Source organism: Acanthochromis polyacanthus, chromosome 4, assembly GCF_021347895.1.
Source record: "Acanthochromis polyacanthus isolate Apoly-LR-REF ecotype Palm Island chromosome 4, KAUST_Apoly_ChrSc, whole genome shotgun sequence".
In the NCBI taxonomy this organism is placed as follows: domain Eukaryota; kingdom Metazoa; phylum Chordata; class Actinopteri; family Pomacentridae; genus Acanthochromis; species Acanthochromis polyacanthus.
This window is the reverse complement of record NC_067116.1, coordinates 6,900,880-6,925,641: the sequence shown is the minus strand read 5'-3', so window position 1 is coordinate 6,925,641 and position 24,762 is coordinate 6,900,880. Positions and strand designations below refer to the sequence as shown.

At 37.7% G+C, this 24,762-nt stretch overlaps 1 protein-coding gene across 4 annotated transcripts in view; it reads left to right on the top strand.

The window, feature by feature from the left end:
• Positions 1 to 24,762, top strand: part of LOC110967863 (guanine nucleotide-binding protein subunit beta-4) — a 46,086-nt gene that overhangs the window by 6,122 nt on the left and 15,202 nt on the right. The window contains exons 2-7 of one of the 4 annotated variants that reach the window (XM_051947761.1): positions 5,965 to 6,050; positions 16,971 to 17,200; positions 17,750 to 17,788; positions 18,132 to 18,238; positions 19,258 to 19,272; positions 23,792 to 23,855. In XM_051947761.1, coding sequence (XP_051803721.1) covers positions 17,144 to 17,200; positions 17,750 to 17,788; positions 18,132 to 18,238; positions 19,258 to 19,272; positions 23,792 to 23,855 — 282 coding nt within the window. In that variant the 5' untranslated portion in view covers positions 5,965 to 6,050; positions 16,971 to 17,143. Of the gene's footprint in view, positions 1 to 5,797; positions 6,051 to 16,970; positions 17,201 to 17,749; positions 17,789 to 18,131; positions 18,239 to 19,257; positions 19,273 to 23,791; positions 23,856 to 24,762 lie in introns of those variants that run through there. The other 3 variants (XM_051947760.1, XM_051947762.1, XM_022217598.2) reach the window with 3 other exon arrangements.

Genomic DNA, 24,762 nt, shown 5'->3' with positions numbered 1-24,762 from the left:
TTTTTTGTTTTTTTTTAACATATTTTTCTGCCAACTGTTACAAAATTTTCACTTTTATTCTTGCATTATTTTTACAGTTGCAGTTAATATTATTTACAGTGACAACAAATAAATACAGTATATTACTGGAAAGTGTAGTTACATTATCAAACTATATATTCTACTGTAGTGTGCTGTAATTGATTATACAGTAATTAATCATTTAGGTAAATTGCAGTTGTAATGCTGTGAAAACATTAGTAAAACCTTGGAAGAATTTCACTTATTATTTGAGTTTAAAGACTTCACCTGTCTTGTTTACTAAGAGAAAATATCGCAGAAAATCATCCAAAAAATAAACAAAAAGTGTGCATGTTGACTAAAAAAATGAATGCAGTGTCCATATAAAAAAAGTGTATTTTTTTAATATGTGACTTTGAACTTATACATTTTTGCTTTATTTAAATCAACTTAAATGCAATTATTTTACAGATTTTTGCCCTAATTTCACAGGTTTTTTTTATGTAACACTATTAATATTTCTTACTTTTTTCTGCCAACCTGCTGCAGAATTTTCCCAGTTGCAGTTAATATTATTTACAGTAGCAACAAATAATATAAAGTAAAATCCAGCTAGAATTTTATTTATTAATTGATCTTACAGGTACATTTCTGTGTTTGTAACCTTTCCGGTCAGATGTACCGCAGTAGGATAAAAACATTCTTTTAAAAACAGTACATTAAAGTATGAATAAAGCTCTTTTTAGCCTGTTTGCACATGTTCCCAGACAAACAAACCAAACATCTGCTTCTGCTAACAGGCTAACCCTAATCCTCAGAATGTTTGTGTTTGTGGCACACCTCAGCTTCTGCTGTGTGCTTGAATTCAATTAGACTTAATCTGACCCCATGCCTCTCCGAAAGGAAACCGAGCGGCCGGGGAACTTTCATCTTCCCTCCATTGATTGTGGCTCGTGCAGAGATATGGAAAAACCTTTCCCACTGCTCCCTTTCATTGGCCACATTAAAAATTCATCCCGTCCTAATGGAGAAAGATCCTTTTCATGGAGCCACTGCAGGCACAGCTGCCTCCAAACCTGGCCGAGTTTTGGTTTTTAATTCGGGCTAATTAGCCTTCGATGTTGCGTTCTGTTACTAGAAATAATGAAGCAACTCAAAAGTGTACATTTCAGCAGCAAATCCTCGTTTTTCTTGGTACATAAAGACTATTTATTTTGTCTCTGAGTGAAATATTTCTGTCATAAGCTCCCTGAGCCCTGAGGAACTTTTCAGATTTCTTATTTTAACCAACCAGCAATCAAAAGCCCAAATATGTTCATTTTACTACAAGACAAAAAATCATTCAATACTTTTTAAAAATTTAAGTGTTCACATTTGAGGTGCTGGAGGTAGAGCATATTTTGTCTTTTATACTAAAGAAACCCTGAAGCAATTAATTGATAGTTTTGGCAGGTCTATATATTTTTTTCTTTACAAGCTGAGTAGATGTCACTGTTTATTTTGTTGTTGTTTTCAGCTTTGGCTCTTTATTATAAGGAAACAAACATTTTATAAGCATCTCAGCGCTGTACCAAACAAATATTTTTAATTTAATTTCATTTTACTTACTGTAATTTAATTCAATTCAATGCAATTTATTTTATTTTATTTTATTGCATATTTGGCTTAAAAAAGACTGAAAAGTGCTCATTGCAATTTGGCACCATAGATCATCCATCCATCCATCCTCTATACACCGCTTTATCCTCACTAGGGTCATGGGAGCCTGGAGCCTATCTCAGCTGACTCGGGTGAAGGCAGGGGACACCCTGGACAGGTCACCAGTCTGTCACAGGGCTACATATACAGACACACAATCACACTCACATTCACACCTACGGGCAATTTAGAGTAACCAATTAACCTCAGCATATTTTTGGACTGTGGGAGGAAGCCGGAGTACCCGGATAAAACCCATGCATGCACAGGGAGAACATGCAAACTCCATGCAGAAAGATCCCAGGCCGGGATTTGAACCGGGATCTTCTTGCTGCAAGACAAAAGTGCTAACCACTACTCCTCTGTGCAGCCCACCATAGATCATATTAAATAAATTTAAAAAATTAAGTATTCACATTTAATCAGAATCAGAATCAAAATCAGAATCACTTTATTCATCCTCGAAGGGAAATTCAGTTGTCAGGGTTCTTATCTGTTTAATTTTGAATTGAATAGCCTGACTGCTGATGGCAAGAAAGATTTCCTAAATCTTTCTGTCCTGCAGCGCAGTGATAGGAGCCGTCCACTGATGTTTCGTTGTTCATTGAGGCAGATGTGAAGTGGATGATCTATGTTGGTCAGAATGGCCTCCATCTTGCTCAGTGCCCGTCTCTCCACCTCATCCTCCAATGAGTTCAATCTGATTCCAACCACAGAGCAGCTTTTTTAATCAGTTTGTTCAGACACCTTGCATCCTTCTGTTTTATGCTCCCTCCCCAGCAGACTGCAGCATAAAACAGGACACTTGCTACCACAGACTGATAAAACATCTGCAGCATCTTCCTGCAGATGTCTAGTAATCAAAGTCTTCTGAGGCAATAAAGCCGGCTCTGGCCCTTTTTGGAGATGAAGTCTAGGCTTTGTAGACCAGTCCAACTTATTATCAAGGTGGACACCTAAATATTTATATGATGTCACCATCTCGATGTCCACAAGTGTTCACTGGCTGAAGAGGGGTTTAGATCTGCGGAAATCTATGATCATTTCCTTTGTCTTTGAGGCGTTGAGGAGCAGGCAGTTTTTGTGACTCCAGTCACTGAAGGCACTTATCAGATCTCTGTATTCAGCTTCATGTCCATTTCTGATACATGCCACGATAGCAGTGTCATCAGAGTATTTCTGAATGTGGCAGGACTCAGTGCTGTATTTGAAGTCAGATGTATACAGAGTGAACAGGAATGGAGCCAGGACTGTTCCTTGTGGAGCCCCAGTACTACTCATTAATGTCCCAGAAACACAGTTCCCCAGCCTGACAAACTGTGGCCTTCCTGTCAGGTAATCTGTAATCCATGAAACACAGGAAGGATCCACTCCCATCTCTGTGAGCTTGTCTTTGAGGATGGTGGGTTGGATGGAGTTGAATGCATTTGAAAAATCCAAGAACATGATTCTCACATAAACTCCAGGTTCCTCCAGATGAGACAGGGCACGGTGAAGCATGAAGAGGATGGCATCATTCACTCCAATGTGTTCTTTGTATGCAAACTGCAAGGAATCGAGTTTGTCTTTGACCTCAAGCCTCAGTAGACGTAAAACCAGCCGCTCCAGAGTTTTCATGATGTGTGAGGTTAGAGCAATAGGTCTGTAGTCATTTAGTTCAGCCGGACATTTGATTTTTGGTAGCGGTACGATACAGGATGTTTTCCATAGAGCAGACACCCGCCCCAGCTGTAGACTCAGGTTGAAGATCCTGTGGAGAGGTTGACACAGTTGTGCAGCACAGTCTTTAAGCAGTCTTGGACATACACCATCTGGGCCAGCTGCCTTCCCAGAGCAAAGTCTCTGAAGCTCCAACATCACCCCTGTCTCTGTGACAGAGACGGATACAGGTGCTGGAACGGAAGTGGCTGCAGCTGTGGAGACATTTAAGGTGGTGGAGCTAGAGAATTTTCTGTGTTTTATGCTAAAAGAAATTACAAAAACGGATCAACTGGAGCAATTAATTGACTGTTTTGGCAGGTCTATATATTTTTTATCTAAGTACAACCTGATTAGATTTTACATTTTTTGTGCTAATTTCATTTCATTTCATTTCATTTTATATTTGGCTTAAAAAAGACATAAAAATGCCCATTGCACTTTTCAGAATGCATTGGTTTATGCAATTTACCATTGCACAAACCAAAACAGCTCAAAACTCCTCATATTTAGAGAGACAGAAGCTAAAATTATTATTTAATTATCAAGATTGCTGCTGAAGACAAAAGAATCAGACCAACAAACACATTCACCACCTCATAAAAAGCAAAATGTGTGCAGATGTTTAGATTTTTAGTCCTCCTGGAAATAAGAATAGTTGTTTCTCAAACTTTAATAGTGATAAATATTAATATTTTACTGTAATCACTGGTATAACGTGCACACAGTGGGCCATGGTATAAGAATTTGCCCAGATCTTGCTGTTTATAATATGAATTCCTTAATTTCCATGTCATTTCTCTGTTAGTTGGACCTCTGTTAACCAGTATTTGTTCATAATTCAGGAAGATGAGTTTGTCTTTCTGTTGTAAGGTCGCAGAAGCTCTCTCTGTTACATTTAGGTTGAACATAAAACATGTTCGTGTTTGATCTGGGATCTTCTTCTTGACTTCCCTTGGAGCTCTTACTGTCAGGTCATTTCATGAAAATTTCATCAGAACCTCCCATCTGACCTCCTCAAAATCAGTTCATTTTTTATGTACAACAACTTCATGAAGTCATGCAAAATCTTCCTTTCATAGTATGAATATTTTCAGAGATGTGTTCTGTTTTCTGATAATTCACCACAGAAAAAGTGCATTTTGGGTAAACTTTAAGGGTGGTTTGTTTTTGTGGTAATTTTGTGTCTCTTCACAGTGAATGGATAGTCCTGACAGTGAAGCACAGAAGTGAGACTGTGATATACAGAGCTTGACATAACGTTTACACATGCATTTAGGGTCAACTTTATGGGTGGTTTGTGTTTCTTTGTGGTGTCTCTTCTAACAAGGACTACCATGATGTAGGGCTGTAGAAAAGTTTATAAAGTAAATTTTCGGTAAACTTTAAGGGTGGTTTTCTGTGTTTTTGTGGTGATTTTGAGTCTCTTTTGACCAGGACTCCCACAGTGAATACATAGTCCTGACACTGAAGCACAGAAGTGGGTGTGTGATGAGAAAACTTTAAAAGGTGTATTTTAGGAAAACTTTCAAGGTTAATATCAGCATGTGTGATAGGTGGTTGGTCAGAACAAGTTATAGACAATGAAAGGATCATTTTTACCTACATTTGATGCCAGAATCATCTAATAGACGGGATTTCTTCTGTGTCCAAACTACTTTCTAGAACACTAAGCTGATTCTGAGGGGTCAGGTGGGAACTTTCCTCCAGATTTGGTTGATTTTATATAGAAAGACCCTGTAAATGAAAATGTGAATCAGCTATGAAGCAGCTTAATTTAAAGTTATCGTTTATATAGCTGCAAAATAACTATGGTATGTTTTGTTGTTGTTACTGCACATAGTTTGATTGAAATATTATAGATGTATGAGGTGTTTTGATGCGCAAAAATAAACATAAGCATAGTTTATAGCTGTATTTTAGTGGTTTAGTGGCTCTTTTGGATGATTAACTGTGGTATTACTTGAAGGAATCACACAGTTTTGAAGTGAGCACCAAAAACAAACTGCAAAATTAGTCAATTAATTTCCTTAATGCATCACTTTTGTAAACAATTTTAAGTGTAAATGAACAGAAAAACTGTGGTTACAGCTTCCTAAATGTAAATATGTTAATTTTTAATTGATTTATGCATTTTTGATCACTATTACAACTTGAATCTAATTTCTGTTTCCTGAATCCCATCGGTTCCTTTTTGTAGAGGGGGCTGACGGACGATACCATTCCGAATGGAGGGGAGACGAAACACTTTAGACATTTATTAACTGAATAAAAATGCTATTATAGATTATTTTTTTGAAGTATTTTCGTGAATTTAAATAAATTTATAGTTTCGGTGAGGTTTTATAAGGTGTTATGTTGGTTGGAAAATTAAAAATATAACTGAACCCGTCACCGTGCACCCCTGCGCGTAGGTTGTTGCCATGTTCCCACTTTCATGGGTGTGGTGATTAGCTGGCTTGGGTGAAAATTTTAGTCAAATCCGAGCGCTCGCTTCTCACCGTTCGAACCGACCGAAAGTGTGTTTAAAATTAACGGCAGCGCCTGTACGGTTTTTCTCCCTCGCAGCTGTCGCCATGGTTGTCGTGTGAAACCGGGACCGGTGTACGACTCGGATTCAGAAGCGCGGACGGAGCCGAAGCGGCCGTTTTCAGGTGAGGACGTGTAGTCTGATGTTTTGGTGGCGTTTTCCTGCTTTCGCTTAATGCCGGTTTTAAAAATGTACTTTTCTGTCTGAGAGTGATCGAGAACAGCAGTTTATCTGGTTGAATCTCTGTTACGGAGTCGGTTCTGGTGGGGTTTTTTTTTCACCCTTCCTGACGAAGCTTTCACATTCTCAGCCTCCTAACAAGGCCTTTTAGTGGCTGTCAAACTACTCTGAGGAGGAACTAAAGCTGGAAAAAACTCCAAAAGTCCAGTTTTTATCTCCCGTGGGCCCTGAGCTGTTTTTCCTCCCTGTTTTATTAAATATACATGACAGTCAGCAGAGCAGCAACTGCTTGTTGCTTCCACCAGAAATCACTGTGGACACATTCAGACTCTACTGCAGGGGTGTCAGACTCATGTTAGTTCCACATTCAGCCCAATTTGATCTCAAGTGACCCGTAAAATCACAGCATAATAACCTAGAAATAACTCCAAATCTTTACTTTGTTTTAGTGCAAATATTTTTGAAAATCTTAACATTTCAGGAATTATCTTTTTACAAAAACTTTATTAACAAACTGACATTTCTTAAGAAAAATAAATTGAATTTCATCAATATTAGTTTATCAGTTTTTCATTTACACATCAAAACTTAGAGGTCAGAGTGTCTACAAAGGCACAAAATATTCAGTCACAGGAACTGGAAGATGAGTATTCAAAATGACACAAACCCCCTCCACAAAAAGCAACAAAAACAAGACAAAATATTACAAAAATGAGACGCAAAATGACAAAAATGAGACACAAAATGACAAACAATGAAAGCACTCCGAGAGCTCAGTCCTCCTCCAAGGCTGCTCAGTCATCATATCTTTTGTGATGAATGAAAGCTTGCAAAACATTGCAGCAGAAATCACTACAACACAAAATATAGACATTTAATTGCCCCCTGGGGACAAATAAAGTTTTCTGAATTAATATAGAAAATAACTTGAGCACAGATGTGTTATACATGTGTACGTTATGTACGGATACCGAATCACGTGACCTAAATATGTAACGAGCAGTGAGAATTGATGGTACTCAGAAACACCCCCACAATTATATCAATTTTTCCTTGTATGATTTCTGAGGGATAAGTCCGGATAAGTCCTCAGTGGTGGATTTGCAGTAGGATCACAGTCATGTGATAATCAGCAGGCAGCTGATGTAGTGTTCACTTGTTGTCATGGTTACAGTGACCCCGTGCTGCTATCTCACAATGTTGATACAGAAATCTTTAACAAATCCGTGGATCCAGACTATAAGCCGCATCACTGCCAAAATCTAATCACTTGGTCCTTCTGACCTTTCCTGAAAATTTCATCCAAATCTGATTTTTGAGTAATGTTGCGAACAGACAGACAAACCAACGCCGATTATCACATAACTCCGCCACTTTCCTTGGTGGAGTGAAAATGGGACAAAACACAAAATGAAACAAAAAATTAGACAAAAAAGTTACAAAACAACATACAAATAGACAAACACCATAAAAAAATTACGCAATAGACAAAACAATGACAAAGCATGAAACAAAACAACAAAAAGTAACACAAGTGACACAAAAATGATACACAAAGCAATGAATAAACCAAAACAAAATGACAAAAAAACACAAGCGAGACGAAATGGAAACACAAAACGACAAAAGCGAGAAACAGCGACAGTAAAAAATAAATACAGTTAAATGATAAATATAAAACTATAACAGATTTCTGGATTCAGGACTGTTTTAACTGATAAACTGTGACTCCATGTGACAAATGACCTGTGATTAAAGAAAGTCAAGAAAAAGAAGAAATTATCAGTGATATTTAGATCTTTTTACATCTTGTCTCCATGTCAGGATCATTTGCAATTATGACTAATTGATGAAGTTAAATGTGCACAGCTTTCTGTGGATCCTGCTTAAACTTAGAGGAAAAACTCCTACAAACATCTGAAAGCAACATTTTTAGGTCTGTGTGTCGCCTTTGTCAACCAAAATCCCTTAAACTTTGTAAACTTTTACTTTTTCTGAGACGTTTATGGATGGACAGAGTTTATTGCTGCTTTCACTTGCACTTGATCGTTGCGTTGATTAAAACTTGGACTTTAGAGCCGCCTCTGTTTATACGTGACGTTCCAGTAATAAATGTGTTCGGTGCAGACCTACAGGTTGGAGTAGTTTTGGTGTGTCTCCGCACTATAATTAGCTGATAATCAAATTTAAACTGGGACGATGTGTGTTTTGATGCTAAATATTAATTTGTTATGACGAGCAGGCCTTAAAAGCCAGGAGACGTAGAACCAATTAGGACAATTAACCATTTCAATAAACGATTAATTGTGTAAGAAAATTATCCTATTAGGTTGTTTTCTGTTTTATTTTTTTAAAGAATATGTATATTAGGGCTTTGGACTGGTGCTTGGACAATATAAACAATCTAAACGTGATGTAAGAGTTTTTGTTTATTTTAATTTTACAGACTAAACGATTAAGATTAGTAATTAAACAGTTAAATAGTTGATATGGAAAACAATTATTAGCTGCAGTCATAAATCCAGGGAAAGTAATATTTACAATCTATCACAGTAAATCATATAATTAAGATTAATATTTAACTTTAAAAAGAAAATAAAATGCTGTCACTCTTGTATATTTTGTAGATTTTTTCCTATATTATATTTTCCTGAATTTTAATCATATTTCGCTTTCTTTTCTTTTTTATTTTACCGTCACTTTTTATATTTAGAAAAACCTCTGTAATATCCATTATTTCTGTGCAAAACTGTGATAATCTGTAAAATAACAGGTTAAGTGATTAATTACCATTTTTAAAACCTTAATATGCATGTTCTCTTTCAATTAATGGAAAATATTTGTAAAAATATGTTTTTCTTTTTTACAGATTTTAATACATTTAAAAGTAGTTTAATCACTTTTCACTTTATCTCCTAATATTCTTTTTATTATAGATTTTTAAAATATTTTCATTATGTTTTATATATTTTTAAATCTTTTTTGTTTCCCGTCACTTCATCCCCTAATATTTTTTTATTACAGATATTTAAAAATGTTTTTGTATTGTCTTTTAAATATTCTTTTTTAATCGTGTTTCACTATATTTTTTATTTTAGTTGACCATCATTTTATCCTCTAATATTCTTTTTAATAGAGATTTTTTTAAATATGTTTTTGTATTATGCTTTATATATTTTTGTCTTATTTCGCTTTATTTTTTCCACTTTAGCTTACCTTCATTTTATCCCCTATATTCTTTTTTTCACATTTTTTAAATACATATTTTTCACATATTTTTTATGTTCTGTATATTTTTATCATTTCACTTTATTGATTTATTTATTTTTAAGTTTACCTTCACTTTATCCTCTAATATTCTGTGTCGTCTTATTGTGTATGCCTTTATTAAATATCGTTGCTTCTGTAGCAACTTAATTTCCCTCTGGAGGATTAATAAAGTCATCGAAGTGTAAACTGACAGTTTACGATAAATTAAATTTTACAAAACAGCGACCATGACGAATTGTGTGTAATTCTCAAACTGTCTGCTGCGGGTGGGGCAAAACCTGCGATCAAAGTGGATCATACAGTCGTTTATTCAGCGTTCCTGCTGTTTTGTCAACCCGCTCGGCATAATGATCATAAAATAAAGCTGCAAGTCCTTCTGGCTCACGGCGAGTTGTGGTGATTTGTCCTCCAAACCAGATGTTCTCTGAGTGCTTTTCTTATTTGCTCTCGTAGCTATTGACACATACTTGACAGGATATGAGCAGCTGACTGGAAGGAAGGCCTCGTAGCTTTTACTGGAATGCGATAAAGCATTTCCTTCATACTTCAGGTGTTTGAGTCGTCAGCAGGTTACCTGGACCAGTTCACACCTGGTGACGCCGCCCTGCTGCTATCAGTTTTTAGTCATCACATATTTGTGACGATAGCTTTAAAAACTGCAAAATCACTTGTAGTTTTGTTTTTTCTTTATTTTGGAAATTACTCTGATGAAGAAATCTGTGACGCCTTCAGGCAGAGGTTCAGGAGAATCTGATGCAAAGTGGAGATAAAATAAATCATTCCTCATTTTTCTTGGTGCGTTAAGATTATTTGTTTTGGCTCTGAGTGAAATATTTCTGTCACAAGCTGCCCAAGCCCTGAGGGAACTCTTCAGAATTCTTGTTTTGTCCGACTGGTAATCAAAAACCCAAAATGTGCTCAAAAATTATTCAATACATTTTTTTAAAAATGGAAGTATTTACATTTGGGGAGCTGGAGAATCTTTAGCCATTTATGCAAAAAAATAAAAATTACAACAGCGATCAACAGGTGCAATTAACTGGCAGATTTTACAGCTCTAATTTTTTTCTTTAAATAAAAACTGATTAGATTACCTTTTTTATTGTTGCTGAAAAAAATGGGCGATTGGCTCTTAATGCAATATAAGCATCTCTGCGCTGAAGCAGTCAGATTTTTAAATTGAAATTAATACAATTTAATAAAATTTATTTTAATATATTTTTATTTTATTTGGCTTTTAACAATAAGCCAACATAACCACCTTATAAGCATCTCAGTGCTGCACCAAACGGATATTTTTAATTTAGTTTGATTTAATTTTATTTATTATTACATATTTGGCTCTTAAAAAAAGACCATCATGATAGAAGTTAGTTTTACCCCACTGATGATGTGTTGTTGCAGTAGTAATTCTGCACCAAATACATTTTTTTTTATTGAATCACTCGGTCAGATTTAATACAATTTTATTTTATTTAGTTTGGTTTCATTTATTTGTGTTATCGAATATTTGGCATTTTAAATAAAGGCAGAAAATTGCCCTTAGCATTTTCATAATACTCTACGTGACAGGTTTAGATTAACCACAGATATTCAATTCAATACTACTCATATTTAAAGAGATGGAAACTGAAATTACTATTTTTTTGTCAAGAATGCGGCTGAAGATGAAAGAAATAGACCAGCAAACTTTCACTGCCTCATACTGAGCAAAATATATACAAACAGTGCTCATGTTTAGATTTTTAGTAGTCCTGCAATTAAGAATGCTGGTTTCTGTGACTTTAATAGTGATAAATATTTCACTGTAATTAGTGGTGTAAAGTGCACATATCTGGCCATGGTGTAAGAATTTGTCCTGATCGTTCTTCTAATGTTCAACTTTCGGTTCTGATTTAACGTAAACTATCAGCAGGAGCAAACTGTGAATCAGCATGTTCCCTGGAATAAATAGGGTACATTATGGGAACATGAAACCCTCGTGAGTTGTGAAATTCAGGAGATCTTGAGTGGCGCAAAACTGAAAATGAAAGTTTGCACGATAAACACACACCCTGTCGTAAAACTTGAATCTCGCAATAAAAAGGTGCAGTGGCAGCCAATAAAACTGATAAAAACAATGCAAAATAACTGAATTTACTGTTTCTCATACAGAAATTTAAGCTTACAGCAGTTCATATTGGCATTATTCCAGTCAAGTCACTGTTTTTATTATTTATACTTGCACCAAAGTGTTTTCCAGTGAAATTTTGAGGTTAAAACCCTAAATGTACTTAATAAGAATCAAAAACCATCCAAAATATTCTATAAAATACATTACACCAACTTTAACCTTACTATAATAAATATTGAGCCAAAAAATATTGCTAGCTGTGGAGATTAATGTAGCTAATTTGAATATAAAGGATTAAACCCTATTAAAATACACATTTACCTGACTGTAATGAATATTAAGGCAAAAATACTGTTAGCAGTTTATATTAAACTAATTTAAATATAAATGATTAATACCCTATAAAAATGTAATAAAATATACATTTATCTGACTTTAATGAATATTAAGACAAAGATCCAATAATATCCTTACAAATATATTGACCTTTTTTGTTAGATAATCGATTCATTTTCACCAATTAAAAAGAAGTCCTACTTTAGGCCACATATCTTTGATAGTACACCATCCAAGCACACATTTCTAAATATTTTTACACATTTTTTGCACTTTATTATTAATTTTTTTGGGGGCAGTTTTCTAATATGCTCCACCACAATTTATTCTCTCTTGCTTCTTTTTCTTTATATGTTATTGTTAAGCACGTTGTAATCTGGTTTGATGACTTCTTTAATTGTGACTTACCCTGAATTTCCCCATAACGCGATCGCGCCGCGCAACGGAACGAAGCGCCGCTGTCTTGCTCCGAAAGTCAAAGCACACAGCAAGCACAGCGCAGCGGGGCGCCGTCCGGATGGAAAGGGCTCCTCCTCAGAGAGGCTCTCGTGTGAACAGCGATATCACGCGATAAAAACGCATGATATAAACAGAAAATAAATAAACCACACCTCATTTCGCTTCTACGAGGTCGCTCTGCTTGACCCAGCCACATTGCTCTGTGATTTATGGTACTTCTAGCATGGTAGAGTACATGATTTATGTTTTGATCTTTTCTTTATCCAATCGTTAATTTTGTATGGTTTATTCTATAAAAAACGGTAATTTCTCTTGTCCATGGCGTCGTGTTGTATCTGGGACCCTGTTGACCTGATGCTCGTCCCTCCGGAGGTGTAATAACAACATATAGGAAAAAATTTACGTCCGAGAGGTCGTGCATTGTGTTTTATTTTGAAAGTTCCGGTTTAACTTCCTGTCTGGTGCTTTCTCAACGACAGTGAATTTACGAGGTTTTGAAGCGGCGGCGCAGAAAATAGAACTGAAGCGAATCTCCAGCGCTGTGGTGTGCGCCGGCGCTTCAGAGACGCGGCGCTGGCGCTCCACAGCACGTACAGTGGAAATTGTCTGATAGAAGAGAATGGGTTCTAAGCGCTGCGCAGTACGATTCAAGAGCGCAGCGCGGCGCGGCGGTTTCGCGTTATGTGGAATTTAGGGGTGATGACAGTTAATGGCTAACTGATGCAGATATGATGAATTATTAGGATTAAAGCCACTACATTATGCATATAAACAGCCACGCTTAAGCTCCTCAGACATTTTTGGGAAAAAATCACAAGCTTGAAGATAAAACTTAAGCTCTTATTCATTATTAACTGGTAATATTCATATGCAAACAGGTGTAAAAGCAAACCACATCCATTTCTAGTAAACTAATTATTGAGATTTATAGATTAAAAGTGACCGTTGAACCTCTGGCGGCAGATGTTGTGGTCTCTGGTCTCCTGCTGGGAGCGTCAGGTTGGACGGGTGGAGGGTCGGATTATGGGATGTAGTCGGTAGATCCGAGCAGCAGCAGCTATATCGGCCCGACGGCAGCGGTGCCAAGCAGCCCGACCTGCTGTAGCCGGCAGCCTAAACAATGGGCCTCTCCGGCACACAGCTCCGCCTTTGTGGCCCCCGATCCAGTGCCATGCTCTGGGCTTTTGTTGGCTGGTTGCATGACTCAGCTGGAGAGAAGACACGCACTCACAGTGAGGACTATAAATTGTTAAAAGTAAACTTTACCTTCTCCCAGGCCGTTTTCTGTATGACGCCTTCTTTTGGCCGTCTGTGGGGACTTCAGGAGCAGTTGTCGGTCCTGATTTGGTTTCTAAATGACAAACAAAGTGAGCAGTCCTCCTCCAAGGCTGCTCTGTCATTGTTTCATTCCTGATGGATGAAATCCTAAAAAAAAATCTATGGCAGAAAATGACTTCAGTGTGGACATTTAATATAGATATACCCAAAAACAGAATAAGCCCAGGCATGTTATGCATGTGTATGTTATGTACGGATACTGAATCACGTGATCTAAATATGTAGCGGGTGACAGGAACTGATGGGACTCAGAAACCCAAAAAAAGTATTAGAAAAGTGTCCAGAACTTGCTGAAAAATAATCCTCTTTTGCTGTCCACAATCTGTCCAGAATGAGTTAAACATCTAGGATGGTTTAGAAGGCTCCCAAAAATGACTGAAAACAATAAAAACATGTCCAAAATAACTCAAGTTTGGCCTCATAAAATAAGCGTGATGTCAAAGTTTGTCAAAAATGACCTGAAATGTGTGCAACATAGCTAGAAATTGCTCAAATTTGTCCAGAACTTGCTCGATAAGTCCTCCTTAACTGTTCAAAATCTGTCCAAAATGAGTTAATCATCTCCTATGGCTGAGAAGGGTTAAAAAAAAATTACTAGAAGCTTAGATTTTCCCTTCATGGTCCCCTGAACTTATTTGAGAAGACTTGGAAACCTCTCTTAAATTATACTGAATCGTTGACATCCATGCCTGATTGTGATGACTGAGCCCTCCCTTCGTTTTATTATTTGTTTTTTTTTATTATTGTTTTTTTTCTTAAGAATTTTAGTACTTAGTTATTTTGATTATGTTTTTTATGCCATTTACTCACTTATTTATCGTCATTATACTTTTGTTTTTGTATTTTGTGTGTGTTTGTTGTGCTGGTTATACATTGAGAATGTTTTTTTTTTTCTTCAGGATAGGATGGAGGGGGAGGGTGGGTGGGAGAGAAAAATATTGGTAAAAATGTTCATTTGGAAGGCCTCAGCCATACTGTATCATATGTCATGTTGATGTCATTGAAATTGCTTCTAATAAAGATAGTTAATAAAAAACAATTACTAGAAAGCCACATTAAATTTGCAGACTTCCACCAGTGAGTCAGACTAGTTTTATCTGAACTAATGTGAATGTTTTTCAGCTTTTATCAACCATCGTGTGCGTTATTTTTCACTTTGTTTCTTTCTCTGACGCTCTTGAATTTCACGACTTGAGCCTCGAGCTGAAATCACCGATAGAAATTATTTATCTGAGTGTAGAAGGTCGTCTGGGGTGTTTTAGTTTGCAGTCCAGCAGACGACCTACAGCAGTCACATCATGCTTCTCTTCAAGGAGGTTGCGTCAGTCGGAGGGAAGAGTGACGTCACTCCATCGCAAACCCTTTTTACTGTCAGAAACCTCGTGAATACTCCACAATGACGTCCAATCAGAGCCACAATATGCCAAACTAACCAAACCCTGAGTCTAAATGTTATCTTTCAATCCAGATAAATGCACGCCACCTTTAAAAAGCTCAAACGCCTCATTGTTTTATTTACTTCCTGTCTGCAAAATGATGCTATTTCATGATTTGCGAGAAAAGCCTCCGCACAAAAAGGAAGACGAAGCCCAAACATCCTCCTCTTTACATTTACATGATTTCCCGCAGAGAGGAAGGGCTGGACTCGGTCTAATTGTTGAATTATAGAAAATGGAACTGAAAATTTAATCTCGGAGGGTTAGACTTCTGGACGGCAGGCTGCAAAACAGCCCGGAAGATCGGGGGAGGGAAGGGGGGGAAGTGGGTCCAAACATTTCTGAGGAGTGTCTAAGTGCTCCGTGACCCACATTCAGGCTCCCCAAGGTAAAAGGAGGGGCACGTGCACGCACATACATGCACGCACAAGGAGGAGATGCTCATTCTGACACACCATCTAAGGCTCTGCAATTAATTGACCTCAGATTGCATTTTAAAACAATGCAGTTAGCAAATTACTGCAGTTTAATGACACAACGAGATGCAAAATTTACCACAAAAAGACACAATAGTTTAATACAAAATCACCTCAAAAAGTAGCAAAAGTTCCAGAAAAAGATACAAAATGGGCAAAATTACCCCTAACACAAAAAACCTCTGCTAAAAAGATTCAATATCTCCAGAAAATTGCTGAAATGACCACAAAGAAACACAAAAAAGACAAACAATTCTTCCATCCGGGTGTCACAATTTAAAGACTAAATCTGGTTTTTGTTCAGTCTCTTGATCACCAACTCTGAGCATCAGTATTATGGGATGTATAGTGTGAACAGTAAAACTGCAGCAGTTTAATGTCTATAGAGTCCCAGAAACAATCATTGCACCCTGGATGTGTTTCTGTTTTCTGATAATTTACCAGAGAAGACTTTTAAAAAGTGCATTCTGGGTAAATTTTCAAGAAGGGTTTTGTGTTTGTTCAATTTTGTGTCTTTTCTCACCAGTAGTACTACAGTGAATGCATAGTCCTGACAGTGAAGCACAGAGGTGGGAGTGTGATGATATGAGGCTGGAGAAAAGTTTAAAAAGTGCATTCTGGGTAAAGTTTGAAGGCTCATATCAGCATGTGTGACAGGCGGTTGGTCAGAACAAGTTCTACACGATGAAAGGATCATTTTTACACACATTTGATACCAGGATCAGCAATTAGACACGACTCCTTCTGGGTAAAATAATGTTCTAATAAAGGCGTAAGTTGACTGTCGTGAATGTAGTCTGCGGCTGTGAAATGTAGATTTGGTTGCAGGTTTTACAAACCTCAAATGTGTCTTAAATTTCCATGTGTCAAATCTCAAAAATGCTGGAAAAAAGTTAATTGATTAATTTCTATGTAGTTTAAGAGCCTGTAACTTTGATGCCAAAATTTGCATTGCTTCGTTTGCATTAAATGTACTAAAGTTATTGTAGAAACTAAATTTTTGCTTCACATGATGTATAAAATATTAACTCGTAATAATCAGTCTATGATTTTCACTTAAATGCTCACGTGCTGTCTGTAGTCACTGATGAGTCTTTGCCCATTTTCTTTGTGTCTTGAACATATTTAATAAACCACGTTACACACACACACACACACACACACACACACACTCTGCAGGCCAAGCAAACAGCGCGTTGCAACAACACAAAAGGCTGATTGAGTGAGGAAAGGTCAGAGCCTGGCTCAGATGGCCTTTTGAACCAGACGGAGGGTGTTTGAAGAGCCGGACCACCCTCCAGGCTGCCACCCAGCACCCTCCTCCCCCCTGGCAGCACCCAAACAGGAAGCCGATGTTTGTCCGATGGAGGCGCTTCCATCCTCTGCTGTCCCTCCGCCTGTCCGACTCATAGTATTTCTGTCTCTGTGTTTTGCAGGTGTCAGCTGGTGTGTATGTGTGTGTGTGAGAGTGTGTGATCGTGTGTGTGGGTGAGCGTGTGTGTGTGTGTGTGAGTGAGTGTGTGTGCGTGCGTGCGAGCGTGCACGTTTGTTATCCCACCGCGGTCAGTGCTTGGAGCAGAGTGAAGCCTGAACACACCACAGAGGGACAATGAGCGAGCTGGAACAGTTGCGGCAGGAAGCCGAACAGCTACGCAACCAGATCCGGGTACGGACACGTGTTGTGTGTTTGTTTATGTTTTTCTACGTGTGTTTTGTACGTGTGTGTGTGTGTGTATGCACGCCACATGTGTGACTCCCCAAGTTTCAGATGAGACGGTGACACTTAAAAGGGTCGTCCCAACCATCCAGTTTCACATAATCCACGTACAAAACACTAAAACATGCAGTTGTTTCGTAAATGTATCTGCCCTGAGACCAAATCTAAAAAAAACCAGGAGAAAAGAATGTTTTAAAAATATTTTTAATATGCCAAATAGGTCTCATTGCGGTCATTTTGTTTCAGTTTTTGTTGTTTTGTGTCTCGTTCTTCTTGCTTTCTTGCTTGCTGACATTTGTTTTTTTTCTAGCTTTTTGTCTTGAATGTTTTTCTGGTTTGGTGTCGATCTGTGTCTCGTTTTTGTTGCTTAATGTGACTTTTTAATTGTTTTATGTGTTTGGGACAGTCCGGTCTCTTTGTGACATGAGACTATGATACATCCCATAATACTGAATAAGTTACAGCATAATTATTATTAAGGTTTCTGTTCTGTTGCAGGATGCCAGGAAAGCCTGCAGTGACTCCACTCTGTCACAGGTAAGAAAAACTCTCCCCAACATGCAAAATTTTGGTTTGTATGACAAATTAAGATTGCATCTTTAGTGCAAAATCAACTAAATGCGTGTATGCATTAGTTAATTGTATTGTGTAGTTCATTTTGTATGGATTTAGTTTGAAAAATAGTAAAAATCTAGCTTGCAGCGCAGAGTAATTCAAATAGACTCCATATAATTACCACACAGACATTATGGGTCAGTGTGAGCTTCTGTATTATTCGTGGCGCTCTATTGTCGACTCATCTCGGCCTGTTTTTGCAGCTTCAGCTCGTGTCCAGCGGTGATAAGAGAGCTTCTAACTGCTTCTTCCTGTGTTTTGGCAGATCACAGCTGGTCTGGACTCGGTGGGCCGGATACAGATGCGGACGCGACGCACTCTCAGGGGCCACCTGGCCAAGATCTATGCAATGCACTGGGGGAGTGACTCCAGGTAGGCGGCTATGACACAAACGGCACGACTATGAGCTCCCAGCAGGATGTGAGCGAAGCGTTTTGTTTTTCTGACATCTTCTGTTTGTCTTCTTAGTCCTATATTTGTATGCTCAGTGCATTATTTACCCCTCGCATTGTTCTGCGGTTCAAACTGACCCGTTTTAAAGTTTGAAAATGTGGAAAAAAAATATTCAGTATTTCTTTAAGAACATTCACAAAAAATCAACCAAAATCCAGCGAAATTCGCTGGATTTTGGTTGATTTTTTTTGTGAATGTTCTTAAAGAAAATATTAGAAGTTTTACTGACATATACGTAATCACTTTAGATATTTTTAGGATTTTTTAGGAAGATTTTTTTACTCTTTTTTTAAAAAAAAAATTTACAAGAATTTTCTTGCCAAATTTGGGGGATTTTAAAAAAAATAAAATAAAACTTAGAAATTATTGGAGTTTTCTTCTTGAAGCTTTTGCAAATTTTCAGAATTTTTTTGCTAATTTGTTTGGATTTTTTTTCAGACAAAGAAACAATATTTTTTGGTGCCCGTAAATGAAGACAACAGGAGGGTTAAGCTCTTTGGCTGATTTTATGCTCTATTTTGTTGTTGTGAAACCTTAAAACTTATACATGATTAGTTTAAGAGCCATCAGAAAGTTGAAAATCCAACAACTTTTCCTGTTTTTGCAGTTTCTTCCTCTGATAAACGGTGTGATTTTGGGGATTTTTTATTTTTAACTAACATGCTGTTCAAGCATAGCGACTGGTTTTGGGTTAATTGCTAAAATATCATTTGAAGCAAAGAGAAACTTTTTTTTGCAGACAAGTCGGCTATTGATATCTTAACCACAGTTTTATTTGCAGCAGCGTATCAGCACCACATTGCAGCTCTTAAACCATAATTTCCGAGGCTCACAACATGTTTTGCAAAAGCTCTATTTGTACATGTTTGATATGTTTATGTGTCACTGTGTATTTTTCTCTCTGTCCATCTGTCTCCCAATGCGATACACTGGGACAGTGACGGCAGTCCCAGGTGTGGGGCTACACTACTATCCTGTTACTACTACTACTACTACCGTTGTACTAATATGACTAATACCACTATAAATGACTGCCACTCTTGCCACCTCCACTACTACTGTACATCTGTCTAAGTGCTAGCACCGTTTTACGCCCTCACAATGAGCACAGCGATGCTGTCCGCGAGGCACAGAGACAGATAGCCACACTTGCTTATTTAATATCCACTTAAAGATGCAGTTTGTAAGATTTTTTTGTTGTGGTTGTGATTATTCTAAATTTAACCAGTGACTTCCTGGAGATTGGACTGCGACTGTGCACAGAGTTAAATGAAATGCAAACTTACAAACTGCCTTTTTAACTGCAGGTATGAGCACTGAAACAGAGCACAGAGTATTAGCTGTAAAGATTCCTTCCTGTAGCATGCATGCAGAGCACTAATCTTAGGGAAATAAAGTAGAGGATGATGCAGACAAATAAGTGGTTCTGGTTCTTTACAGGGAATATTTTGTTTATTTTTAGGAAACATGCAATTATGCACATTAGGGAAAGACCGATTACCAGCCTGGTTGATTATCGTGGCCAATATTTGAGCTTTCTTAGATCGGTATCTGCATTTTTATCGGTCGGTTATTGATAAAATTACTACTTCAGGTGTGATGCAGCCTCCTCTCTCTGTCTGTTGTCACTCTGTGGTCTCAGAAATTCTCTCAAGCAGCAAAAACTCAACAACAAACAAGCTGTTGCCACAAACCAGGAAGTTAGCTTCTCTCACAGCGGCCAAGCTGTCGGCTAGCATGTAAGAAGACAGATTAACCTGAAATGGAGACTGGAAAAAAATAATTAAAAGTGCTTTAAGATCTGGACCTTAGTGGACAATGAAAGTGACAAAACAGAAATGTTATGTTACCGTTTTTAAAATCCAGTTTACTAGGAACAGACCGATTATTTTGGCCGATATTTGGCATTTTCCCCATTACTGCTATCTGTATTTTTCTTAACCGATATTTGATAAATTAAATGCTCTACTCCAGATCTGATGGTCTCAGAAATGTCTCTCAAGCAGCGAAAACTGGATAAGAAACCAGGAAGTTGGCTTCTCTCACAGCGGCTAATGCTAAGCTAACAACTAGAGGCTGGGTTAGAAGTCAGATTAACCTGAAACAGAGTCTGGAAAACTATAGTTAATGATTTAAGATCTGGACCTTAGCGAGGAATAAGTGATACAACAGAAATATTATGGTACGGTTTTTAAAATCCAATTTACTAGGAACAAACCGATTATTGATATTTGACATTTTTCCCATTATCGGTATCTGTATTTTTATGAACTGATTATTGATGAATTGAGGTGTGATGCAGCATCCTCACTCTGTCTGTCGTCACTCTGTGGTCTCAGAAATGTCTCTGAAGCTGCGGAAACTGAACAAGAAACGTTAACCAGGAAGTTAACTTCTCTCAAAGCGGCTAATGCTGTGTTAACGGCTAGTGGCTAAGTTAGCAGAAAGATTAACCTGAAACAGAGTCAGGAAAACAATAATTTAAAATCATAGACTGTATATATAGTGGACGTAGCATCTGGCTCCAGAATTGAAGCCAACCAGGAAGTGTCAAAAACTTGCAATATCACGCCGTCCGCTAGGGTTGGCTCCAAGAAGCTTTTTCTCCATAGACCCCAATTCATTTTTGGAAAAAATAAAATTTGATAGATTGATTTTCTACAGCTCAGGATTTTTTCCCGTTAGTTTTCATGGTCAAAATGAGAGATCAGGTGGCCGATCTTAAAATAAATCAATACTGAATTTTAAATAAATCGTTAAAGTTGGCGGAGCCAGGGGGCGTGGCTATACTTGATAGACAGCAACAGAAGCCTCTGCGGTAAAACGTGGGCGGGATAACAGAGTCCTCAGCCAACCCTGCCCCTAGTTGCTCTCCGGTCCAGTCTGTCTGATGACGCTTTTTACGTCACTGGCTCCAAAAAATCCAAAACGGCGACCAGGAAGTAGCAAAATCGGGGCTTCATTTTCTCGGCATTGAAACCAACGGGTGACGTCACGGTTAGTTTACGCCTGTTTAAAATGTGCTTTAAGATCTGGACCTTAGTGAGAAATAAAAGTGATTAACAAAGTGAAATATTAAGAAAATAGAGAAGAACAGCAGGAGACAAACTGATCAGTCTCAGCCAAGCGCATCCAAATTTAATCACTAATTTTTCTATTTTACGTATTTGCCTTTATTAATGAGGAAATCTAGGTTCTCTGCTTCACATGCTGGTAAAACATTACATTTAATGCATACTGGTTTAAAAAAAAAAGCAAAACAAGCTAAAAACCCGTATTGGTCGATCCCTAATGAGAATCTTTCCTCTAAGCGAATCAGTTCTCTGCTCTGTTATATTATGAGTGTGAATAGTGGGATCACCTGTGTCTGGTGTTCAGTCCTTATTAAATTCTCACCTGAGTGTCTGTGGGTGTTCCTGGGTGTGCCCAGCACCCTCCAGCTGACCCTGCAGGAGGCTCTGTTTATTTTGTATACAGGCACTGACTGACATTTGAGCGCGATGGCTCCTCTCTTGATTGCAGCTCAGCGCCATCAAACCTCTTCCTGTCCCCAGAGAGACGGAAACACCCAGTCAGGATAGGAGGGAGGAGTTCAAGCTGTTCCTGCATCGACACCATCTTCAGCTCCTCGATCTCTGTTTGAAGCTCAGAATTTATCTTTATCAGACAGGCTGTCTTCCGCATTAAGCTGACGGCAACCCACTCAGTTTTCTGTAAAAGCTACCAACGGCAAACGTAATCCGTAGGTTTCTGTTTAAATAAATAGAGCTTTTTAGGTTGGAGCAAGAAACGTTTCACTTTTAATGTGGAACAAGTCTGAACTGCATGCATTCAAATTGACAAATAGGCGGTACTTCAAGTTGCAAGAAGTGATTTAAGGAAGACTTTTAACACATTTCAGCAGCAGTATTAGTCCAGATGTATCATAGATGGCAAAAAACACAGCTTATGTCAATCACACCTTTGTAGTTCACTTTGCTCTACAATTTCATGTGTTTTAGACTGCAAACTGACATTTCCATTAATAATAAGACTTTACGATGCTTAAAACGGACACTAACAGCTTCAGTTAATAAAACTTACCAATAAATAGTGCAGTTTTGTTTTTTCTGCAAGAGCACATGAGCATCAACAAGAGTCGTGCACATTTTAGTCGCATTAAATTTAATAAATGCATGTATCCTTGACAAAAGTCTGGACTAATTGCATTCATATATTGACAGATAGGTAAAAGAGATGGCATGTTGGGTTGTGATAAATGCTTGAGGGAAGATTAACACATTTTAGAACCGATATTGGTCCAAACACAACATAAGCGCAAAAAGTACAGTTTATGGGCTAAAATTAGACCTTTCTCATTCAGTTTGCTTTACAATTTCAAATCTATTAGCTAACAAATTCAAATGTCCATAAAAATACAACTTTAATATGCTTAAAAACAGACACTAGCAACACCAGTAATTAATGGTTTTATTTTCTACCAGACGATGCACTGAGTTCCGTGAAGTCATTTAGGGAACGTTTTCTACATTTCAACAGCAACATTGGTCCAGAGGCAAAAAACACAGCTTACATTCCAAAATCATATCTTTGTAGTTCAATTTGCTGTATAATTTCATGTTTTTTAGGCTTCAAATTGAAACGTCTATTAAAAATGAGACTTTACAATGCTTCAAACAGACACTAGCAGCTTCATTTAATAAAAGTCGCCAATAATAGTGCAGTCTTTTTTATTTTCTGTATGACCTGCGTCTCCAAAACAAGAGAGTTGTGCACATTTTAGTCACATTAACTTCAAAAAATGCGTATAAATATAAATGATCCCTGACACAAGTCTGTACTAGTTGCACAAGAAACAATACTTCAAGTTACACGAGCTGATTTAGGGAAGACTTTTAACACATTTCAGCTCCAATGTCACACACGGACAGGATTTTTGGTGTTTAGGACGTAAATAAAGCAGACTTTTAGTAATTTAGTAACTGCTGTGATTAATATCGTACCATGGCTTCTTCTTGAATTGAACACCGTCACTTTAACAAAATGATAAAGCAGTGGTTTTGCGTATCTCGTGTCTGAAACTGGCTTTTCCTTTGTTGCGTTTCCTTCTCGCCGCCCCACCTCCGTTCCTCTGGTGCTTTCCGACCCGTCAGGCTTCCACCTCCCACTCGACAGCGGGGACTTTTACATAACCGGGATCGTGAATATTGCATGGCGTCGGACATTAAAAGTGGTTTCCCTGGTAGAAAGAGAGGGGGAATGCGGAGGGAAACGAAGAGTAGGGAGCTCACGCTGAATGCTTGTTGACCGAGCACCTTGTGATGATTGAGGCTGACAGGGCAGCACGGTAGTCTGTTAGGTGACTGGCTCTCATTGCTTCTAATGAACCAGGTGCATGTACAGTAGCTTAGCTCGCGAGGGTTTCCAACATGCAGACCCGCTGACATGCTGCTCTGTTTAACTTGTTTCCAGGTTACTTGTCAGTGCCTCGCAAGATGGAAAGCTGATCATCTGGGACAGTTACACAACAAATAAGGTGAGATGGTTTCTTTACGAGCATTAAAATGGGTCAGAAAATGAACCAAATCATTAAAAAAAAAACACTTGACCTCCTCAGAATCAGCAGATTTTTTTATGTACAATAACTTCAGTATATTTATTAAAGCCATGCAAAGTTCTGATTCATTCTCTGAATATTTAGTGACTTGCAGGCCCTTGAAGTCCATAGGATTATGTTGAAATTTCCAGATTTCCAGCCTCATAACTTCATCAATATAACAGACACCTGACATTTTCAGGGCTAAAAAACACATTTGAGTTCTGTTAAAATCACTTTTTACATCCAATCAGATGTCACAATTTAAAGAATAAATCTGGTTTCTGTTCATTTTCTCTATAGCCAGCTTTTAGCGTCAATATTATGGGATGCATCGTTGTCCAAGGGACCAAACTGTCCCAATGTAACGTAAATTGATTAAAACATCACACTAACCAACAAAAACGAGACACAAAACGACACAAAGCCAGAAAAACAAGACACAAACCAGGAAAAAACAAGACACAAAATGACTAAACGGATCAGTTTTACATCCATCCTGTCCTGAAGACACGTAAAACAATTAAAATGTCACATTAAACAACAAAAACGAGACACAAAATACCTCATTGTAGACACAAAGCAAGAAAAACGAGACATAACAGAAAAAATGAGACACAAAATGACAAAAACAACAAACATAATGACCACAATGACAGAAAACTGTCATTTTCAGGGCTGAAAAACATGTCTGCGTTCTGTTAAAAACTGCAACCAGATCAGTTTTACATCCATCCAGGTGTCACAGTCTAAACACTGAATCAGTTTTTTGTTCATGTTGTGTACATGTATTGTTCTCAGTCACTCAACGATGTCGTGGTTTATTTCCTTGAGTAAACAGAATCTC